At 40.3% G+C, this 9,550-nt stretch overlaps 1 protein-coding gene across 7 annotated transcripts in view; it reads left to right on the top strand.

Annotated features, from left to right (window-relative positions):
• The window catches only part of mdga2a (MAM domain containing glycosylphosphatidylinositol anchor 2a), a 191,565-nt gene that overhangs the window by 142,526 nt on the left and 39,489 nt on the right, over positions 1-9,550 (top strand). For all 7 annotated transcript variants that reach the window (XM_013908734.1, XM_005724984.1, XM_005724982.1 and 4 more), the window contains one exon: positions 4,468-4,740. In XM_013908734.1, coding sequence (XP_013764188.1) covers positions 4,468-4,740 — 273 coding nt within the window. The remainder of the gene's footprint in view (positions 1-4,467; positions 4,741-9,550) is intronic.

Below are 9,550 nucleotides of genomic sequence, written 5' to 3'. Positions count from 1 at the left end.
ATCTCAATCAGATTCAGGTCAGGACTTTGAATAGGCCACTCCAAAGTCTTCATTTTGTTTTTCGTAAGCCATTCAGAGGTGGTCTTCCTGTTGTGTTTTGGATCCTTGTCCTGGTACAGAACCCGAGTGTGCTTCAGCTTGAGGTCACAGACAGATGGCCGAACATTCTCCTTCAAGATGTTTTGGTAGGCGCCAAAATTCATGGCTCCATTTACCACGGCAAGTCTTCCAGGTCCCGAGACAGCTAAACAGACCCAGACCATCACATTACCACCACCATATTTTACTGCTGGTATGATGTTCCTTTTCCAGGTGTAACAGCACTCAAACCTTCCAGAAAGTTCAGCTTTTGTCTCCTCAGTCCACAGAATATTTTCCTAAATGTTTCTGGGATCATCAAGATGTTTTTTTGGCAAATGTGAGACATTTTTGGTCAGCAGTGGTTTTCTCCTTCAATTCTTCTCTTGCTCAGTCTCTTTCTTATTGTTAAATCATGAACTCTGGCCTTAACAGAGACATGTGAAGCCTGCGGTGCTTTAATGTTGTTCTGGGTTCTTTCGTGACCTCCTGGATGAGTTGTTGATGTGCTCTTGGAGTAATTTTGGTAGGCTGGTCACTCCTGGGAAGTTTCACCACTATTCGAAGTTTTTCTCAATTTGTGGATAATGGCTCTCGCTGTGGTTCACTGGAGTTCCAAAGTCTTAGAAATGCTTTGTAACCTTTTCCAGACTGATGGCTGTCAGTGACTTTGTTTCTCAGGTGATCCTTTAGGTCATAGCACGATGTGTTGCTTTGTGAGCTCTTTTCGCCTGCTTCACTTTGTCAGACAGGTTCTATTTGAGTAATTTCTTTATTCATCAGGTCTGCCAGTAATCAGGCCTGAGCATGTTTAGTGAAACTGAATTCAGCTTTTCATAAAATGTGGCTACAGCTGCTTCATGTTTTAACAACAGGGGCAATTACTTTTTCACAAAGGGCGAGGTAAGTCTGGATAACATTTAACCTTTAATCGAAGAAATCAGCATTTAAAAACTGCATTTTGAATTTACTTGGGTTATCTTTGTCTAATATCTAAAATTTGTGTGGTGATCTGAAACGTGGTGTGTTTGTATGACAAATATGAAAAACTAGGAAATCAAGTAAAGGGGCAAACACTTTTTTACACCACGCTATATGTACCTCAGTAGCAGAGAGGGCACTCTGCATTTTAACATTTTTCCCTATTTTTGATCTCGCATAATGTAGATTTCCACAACTTTTTTTCACTGACTTTGGTCAACCTATCAAGACTGAGAAGCAACAGCTCCTTTTTTATTGGGGGTAAAATCATGAAACGTTGAGTTTTGGTGATGGTCTTAACTATTTTTACATTGAACACCCGAGAATTAGATGTTAGTATGCAGATACAAATCAGATAATACCAACATAACTGTGGTTTTATCTCAGGTTAATAGTGCAGTGAAAATTAACACTATACACCATTCACTTTAGCAACCAAGTCAATATCTTTTTACCTTTCCTGTACTGAAAACCATTTTTTTATTTGTTTGTGCTGGTCATTCATTATTGGAGAATCCATAATGTTTTTAATATCTACTTTCTGGGGGGAGGAACTTAGACTAATAATGTCACAGATTTTGTCTGGGGCATTCCTTATGCTGCCTTTTTTTGTTTTCTTTGAAGTACACTTTTAAAACTCACGTTGCCTCATTTAATTAAAATTTTGAATGAAAGATTTGTAATTGTATCATTGTATGGGTACTTTAACTTTATGTAAAATGGCTGCCCTGAGGGATTACTGTCAGACAAGAAAATAGATGAAAGAAAAATAGGGACCAAATAAACGTCTGACACTTCCCCACTCAAAACAGGCAGAAGAAAAATGGAATCCATTTTGATTGAAGCTCAAGTTTATTGTTAACCAGTCAAGCGGACACTATTTCAGAAACGTAGGTGGACACAATACACCTCAGCTTTCCATGCACAAAACAAACATGCACACCCCTTCCTCTCGGTACACGTGAGTCTTTATTCAGGCCTCCTCCCTGTAGATGTCCGTGCTCATGGACCATGGGGACAAGACCTGAGCGCTCCTAAATGTTGTTTTTCTCCACATTACTGTCAAGGTACCCACTAGTGACTGATGATGGATTGCACTTCAGCTAGCGCTCAGGGTTTTCCCCGAGCCTGCGACTTACTGCAACTCTGAGCACACGTCACCCTCACTGCTACGCTAACCATGGCGAGCACTGCTCAGGGAATATCACAAAGGACCTTTCTGCTCCTTTCTCCTCGAGTTCGCCGGGCAGCTGTTTTACAGGAAATGCACAGGGGGGATGAGGCATGTGCCCTTGTTTAAAGGATGTTTTGGTTATATAAGAGATTTTCCCTTTTCTTTTTTCTTTATTTGCTGCATCTTCATTTGTCTCTCTGTGTGAGTGGAACTGCACTTACTGCAATTTGGTCTAGTGCCACTCAGGGAGGCTGCGGAGCTAACTGTGATTCACTGCACCACACAAACCTACAATTTTAATGTGATAAGTAGAATTCCAGACCTTTTTTGGAGTCAGAGATAAGCCTTTTGGGTTTGGGTAAAAGCCCAGGCAATGCTCAATTGAAGAAGGAACTGATTGCTGTTTCATTCAGAGGTGATGAAAACCACTTTACTCTCCGTGAACAAAATCAGGTGAAGGAGACAAACTTGTATCTCTATTTCCATTAAGTCCAAACCTCTTGAAAGATCTGTGTTTACTCTTCCTATCACCTAGTGTTATGAGGTTTTTTTTGGTTATTTTTACATTTCAGCCACTCATTATCTGATCTAATGGTGTGTCATTAATCATTGTGGCTCATGAGTGAATAGCAGGATGCTGTGTGTTGAGAGATAATTAGCACTGAGGGCAAGAATGGAAAATCCCACTTTGGACCGTTTTATGCCAGTGTATTATTTTGCATTCACTATGATGTTTACATCCCACGTTTCCCTGTACACTTGACTGGCCTTGTAGACGTGCCCCTGCTCTAAGATCCTGGGGTGAAGCAAACTCAATTAAGTGCAAAAGTGGAGAAAAAAAGGTTCTGCTGAAAACACATTCAACGTTCAAACCGTCAAAATAAAGCCCCAGAATTTTGCGAATCCTATGAAAAAAATGGCTGATTAAGGTTGTGGATAATGACATTAATACTGTTATCAAATTATATCCTGTAAATTTTAATACACTGTTCATTTAATTGCATTCCCCTATCAAATATGGAAGGCTCAGTAATTAGATTATATTACCGAGTGTGAATAATGTCGAAGATTATGCTGCAGATTACAGTTTCAATCAGGTAATCAGTGATCTGTAACAGACTACATTTTGAAAAACAGCATCCCCGGCCTTGGCTATAGCTACCGCCTCTCCTTTACTCCATCAGGAATTATGCAAATTTCAGGCAATTAAGGGGCTCCATGTCATTCTGTCTCTGCTCCTCCAGATTCTTGTTGTTTTTCAAGCCCCGTCGTGACTTTTGTCAAGCATCTGTATGAGCGTGTCAGGAGCAGAGACGCTTAAAATGGGGAAATTATTCATAACCTTTTCAGTGCTTCCACACACAAGTGCTTACACCCATTTTGTTCATCCAAAAAACCCTCCACACGTGTCACCGTGCACACAGTCTGGCAAAACATTTGCAAAACATCACCCACACATATTAAACTTTTGCAGATTCAAGTTCGGGGTTGCAGCAAGGTCGTTTAGCTCCTGACTTCGCTTACTGAAACGTGGCTAAATTATTTACCACTGTGTACTCTGTGTTGGGGGGATGAGGTAAAGCCTGTCAGTTACTCAAATAAGTTATTAATTTTACTTTCTGAAAGTTTGAGGTGTATTTTATCATCCAGATAAACAATTTTCTGTGAAGTTCAACTGGTTTTTGTTTCAAAAGTTGTCCCAGTCTTTTTGCAAAATTGATCTTCTGGCAGCTATTACCGGTCTCTCCACAATTGTTTTCATTTTTCATCTGCTGGTGAAGTGTATTGAATTTGCAGTTTAGTTTGTTTTCTACAGTTTGCTTAAATATCACCTTTTTCTCTCTCTCTGCGCCGATTCACTTGCTACATTCATATTATAATACCTGGGTTTTTTTTCTAATTAAAAAAAAACATCTTTTCAGCTTTGTCATTTGTAGATCCTCAGTGAACATCAACTACATCGCTTGAAATCATTGTGCATGTGTTTTTACATTTTAATAAATGTCCTTGTTTGTGTTTTTAAATATGCAAGGTTATATTCATGTCATATGTATCACCTTTTCTTTATTCCAGGTGTTTGTCCTTGCTCTCACTTTGGTGCCCTAACCTCACTCTTCTTGTCTTTATTCATCCAAAGTATTTTTCTTTTCTATTTTTTTTTCCATCCTTGACACACTTTTCTGTCCTTGTCAAATATCTGTGAACTCTCCTGAGCTTTTGTGTCTCCTGCTCAGACCCTCCAACAGTGGAGCCTGTTTTCATGGAGATGCGTCAGGGTCTTGGAAGGCCCGTAGTGATGACCTGCAGAGTGCTGCGAGCCCACCCCTCCCGTGTGTTGCGCTTCGAGTGGCTTCTCTCTAACCGGCTGCTCCACGCGGGAGCTTTTGACGCCCAGCGAGATGAGACAGAGTACACCATCCGCAGCCTAAATCGTGATGGCTGGGGCGAGTACACCTGTAATGTCATCAATGAGGCTGGAGCAGGCAAATGCACTTTCCAGGTTACAGGTAAAAAAAAAAAGTGCTTTCCATTTCATTTCATATTTCCTTTTTTATTCTTCTAGAATCTTTTTCCGCTTGGTTTAGTTACTTTTCCTCTTTATGTTAGCTTTTCTACATTTGTTTGACACATGGTGAACGAACAATGATTTGTCACTGTGTCTAATATTGTTAGTATAGTTCCAGTACAAAATGTATACTGCATGCTTATCTGTGTAATGCATACTTTTACAGGGTAGCATTTTCTGAAATAGAAATTTGCAACATTTGGCTCTGATGAATTAAACAGAAACTCATATTAACTACTTCCATTCGCAGTCCAACCAGAACCAGATAGATGTAAAACACAAATTCAGAAATTCCTTTAAAAAAAGTGCCATAGTTGCTGCTTCTTTATGTAACTAGAATAGAAGTAGTTGGTAAGCAGTTGGAGAGCAATTTAGAGACAGGTTCCTTCACACCAGGCGACCTGTGCAAAGATGTTGTTATTAAAAACTCAATGCAATCGGTGGGCAATGTCCACCAGTTGCATGGAGATTGCCATACTATTTTTAGTTTCGTGTGACCGAGCCATAACGTGGCATTACAATTAGTTTAGAAGCCGTGGATAAAAATTCTTGGTGGTCTTTTCCTTCCATTGTAGTCAAAGTGGAAACTTTTGAGTGTGGGTTTTTAACAGGTAATTTTGTCAGTGTTTTTTTTTTTTACCTTTTCCCAGCATGTAGTCACACTTAAATAGTAAGCAGGAGTATGCAATGTGAGAAACAGCACAAGTCATTTTCAAAATGAAGGCCCCTCACTTCACACAGAGGTAGACTTTTATTTCAGCTGAATAACTGCTATTGCCAGCAGATTGCATCAACTGTAGCTGGATAGCCACAGCTACTTTAGCTTCCTGACATGTACGAAAATGCTAGATGTCATTTTAATATTCCAGGCAAATATGGGCTATATATGCTAAACGGCTGAAGATTAATTCTTTTTGTTGGGATTTCAAGGAGTATGTTTCAATTTTAACATTACAAGGGGAAAAAAGGGGTTTTAGTTTTAGGATGCATATAAATGTGATCAAATCTCAGAGGAATACTGGTTAGAATTAGATACAAATCCAAGAGTTTCAGAAAACCTAAGTAAACAAAAAACTAACCTTTTATTAAGTTGTGTGTAGAAGTTGAAGGTATTTTTTTAAGATCCAGAAGGAACCAAACTGCAAAGCTAAAACCTCCAGGAATTAACAGGCTAGACACTAAGGAGGAGCATAGCGATGGTACACAGATACAGTGACAAAGACAAAAGAGAGCCAGGGCTGTATATTCTCACAAAGAGACACCAAGGGCCAATCAAGGGAAGTGAATACAGCTGTGTAAACCCAGACACAGGTGTACACAATCAAGACAATCAACAGATAGAAAGTATAATTCAAAAGAAGGCACAAGAGAGCAAGTAACAAAAAAATAAATAAACAGAAAATTCAGTCCACATGATACACAGAACATTGCAGATGCTAGAAGAGTAAACCAATATACAAAGAAAAACACAAGTAATGAAAGGTAAATAACAATCTCTATAAATACTAACCAATAACTATCATTTTAAAAACAAAAGAAAAAACCCTCAAAATACTGGAGTAATTTATGTTAACAAACAGGAATCAAAGCACAACCTTACATTAGTCAAAAACAAGGAGCAATAATGAAGCCCAATCCATAACAGCAAATCATAAACAAACTGAAATCCTACACTACTGCAGTTTAAATGATGTTGCTGAGCTAAAGATTTCCCTCATCTGAAGCAAGAGGATGTAGCTGACATTAAGCTACTCTTTCCACACCTGCTTTCTTTGCCAGAAGTATTCACTCGTCTGCCTTTACATGCATATGAATCTACCCTTTGTAGATATAACACCTTCATCTATCTGGAAAGGCTTTCCACAAGCTTTAGGGGTGTGTTTGTGAGAATTTTTTAACCATTATTCTAGAAGTGCATTTGTGAGGTCAGACACTGATGCTGGATCAGAAGGTAAGGCTCACAGTCTCCACTCTAATTTGTCCCAAAAGTTGTTAATCAGTTTGAGCTCAATACTCTGTGCAGGGCAGTCAAGTTCTTCCACACCAGTGAAGTTCTTCCACACTTATCCATGTCTTTAAGAACCTTTCTTTGTGTACTCATGTTGGAACAGTAAGGGGTGCGCAAGGAAATTTCACAACTGTATTTGTTGTGCATGTGGCATCCCATCGAAACTACGCTAGAATTCGCTGAGCGACCTGAGAGCGACCCACTTTTTCACAAATATTTTTAGAACCAGTTTGCTAGCCATTTGATTTTATACACCAGTAGCCATGCAGGAACAACTGAATTCAATTATTTAAATAGGTGAATGAATACTTTTGGAAATACAGTATAGTATCACATGCTAGTTAGCCAGTAAAGTTGGCTAATAGCAGCAGTGTTAAAGTTTGTCTTTCTCGTGGCTAAAAAGAACAAGATTATTGCCCAGCTCTGTATCCCAGAAATATTTTCTTACTAGGAGCCCTCCTGCTTACTGTTTCAACATGTAGAGAAATTTCAAGCTACACAGACCTCAAATGACCAGCGCTATAGTTGCTAAACTAGGAGTAGCTAAGCTAGGAGCGATTTTGTGTTTGTTTGTTTTTTCTTTTTTCTTTTGTTTCTTTTTTAATGGTCATTTATTTTAAGTTACTTACTTCCACTCTTTCTCTCTCACAGAAACATAACTCCATACTGGTATTAGTGCTATAAAGCCTGGCTGTCACTGTGTTTGATCCAGATAGCTGCATTTAATAACAGTCATTTTGCCTTTATTCTTTTACCATACGTTGGCATGTCAACAGAAGATTTTTTTTAGTACGCTATTCAATTGATAATTAAAGGGTTGTTTTGACAGATGCAATTGGCTGAACAAAAAGCTTAGAAGGCCTTGTCTCATATTGTTTTGGGGTGTGTGTCTGCCTCTTTATATGATAGACAATTTATATAAAGAAGACTAAAGGGAAAGATAAATCATAGATTGCTGATCTGAATTAGGCATGTCCATTAAGTCAAGTCTTTCTTTTACCGTCTTTCATCTGTTTTTGTTACATTTTTTTCCCTCCATTGTGAGATCCATATGATCGTCTCCCAGTCTTTTGTTATGACAGGACAAAATTAGTTTGGTTACACTGAGAGTCCTCAGGAACTTTGGCCAAGGTTTCAATCTCCCAGACCTCCTATTAGAGACAGGAGCTGCAGGGTCACAGGAGGAGTATTTGTCACTTTGATCCTCTGGCACTTAGGTCGCTCTTCTCTTTGATAGTGTCTATTTCTCTCTATCTCTTTCTGCGTTCTAATCATACCTTGGCTGCACTTGATTTTTTTTATAGCCTTTAGTTCTCTCTGTGTCCATTTTCTTTTCCACATTCTTCATCTTTCTCATTTTCAAACCCCACTCTCTCATCCTCCTTTCCAGCTTGACACCCCCCCCCCCCCCCCCCCCCCCCCCCCCCCCCCCCCCCCCCCCCCCCCCCCCCCCCCCACACACACACACACACACACACACACACACACACAGTGCGTGCCATAAATCCCCTTCCTGGGGAAACAGGTAGAACAGAGAGACAGAAGCAGCTAGTTCCCTCCAGCCATTTGTTTTTCTCAGCAGGGCTGGGGTTTTGCCTTCTATTGCTCATGCTCCCTCCCTCTTCCTACTTCCACTCCCTTTCATCCTCTATCCCTCCTTCCCTCCCTCGCCCTCTATTGCTCCATTCCTCCCGCCCAGTGCTCCAGATTCCCACCATCTGGACTCAGTGGTTGCCAAAGGTATGGAGGCTCTTTTAGTAACTCCCTGAGTACAGGAGTATGGTGCAGAAAATCCACTTTGGTTCATTGCATCATCTATGAAACCTGCCATGCCTCAGTCTCCTAATTCCAGCTCTCGATAGTTAAAATTTTTAATTTTATTCTAAAACTAAAATGCCATGAAATCAGGCAATACCCTGCAGTAGAAGAAGTGCATATCATCTCCTGTCTGCGACTTGTAAGACTGTTTCTCGACAAGACTTGCAAAATATTGGTGTAGCTCATGTAATTAGATGGCACCTCGGTTTAAACTCACTTTACCAAGACAGGTAGACAAGCCAGTAGACGTTCTCCCATCGCTCTATGTCTGACGTCTTCTCAGGCTGTGCTAGCATGTGAAAAGTATGAGTTGGGAGTTTTGGCCCACAGTCCTTGGATTTCGGATTCAGTCAACATGTGAGCAGCATACATGTTACCATGCCGACAGACACATGCAAACACACCATAGTTAGGCAGCAGGCCATTATTAGCCCATAAATTCTGTCGCCTGGAAAAGTGTATTGTGCCAAAGGAGAGTGTGTGTGCATATGCATGGATGCCCATGTGCCAAGCCATGGGGACATCTGTGGGAACAGTGAGTTGGCTCTAATGGCCAAGTTGGCCATTAAATTGTGCCTGGCCAAGTTGGCCATTAAATTGTGCCTGGGGAGAGACCCCTCAGAGGAATGTAATGTGTACCACTGAGCTTTGGCTCGGGCTCTCTGTCGTGGGAACCCTGAGTTGTTAGCAAATGCTCAAATCACGCTCCTCAGAATAGATAGCAAGTTCACTGATCATAGAGTTTCGAGTAAAGATGCACATGGCTCCTGTGACATTACTGTTGGTGTGGAAAGTCCTGCTGTAAATTCTCAAGCAGAGAATTTCTCCGCCATAAGCATTGCATCAACTCGACTTGACAAGCCAGATCTGATACTCAGATCAAGGGATGCTGCATACTTATAGACCTTCTGTTTTTTTTTTTTTT

The sequence above is a fragment of the Pundamilia nyererei genome, unplaced genomic scaffold (assembly GCF_000239375.1).
Source record: "Pundamilia nyererei isolate P.nyererei 1_Seehausen unplaced genomic scaffold, PunNye1.0 scaffold00013, whole genome shotgun sequence".
NCBI lineage: Eukaryota > Metazoa > Chordata > Actinopteri > Cichliformes > Cichlidae > Pundamilia > Pundamilia nyererei.
This window is presented reverse-complemented; position numbering and strand designations above follow the sequence as displayed.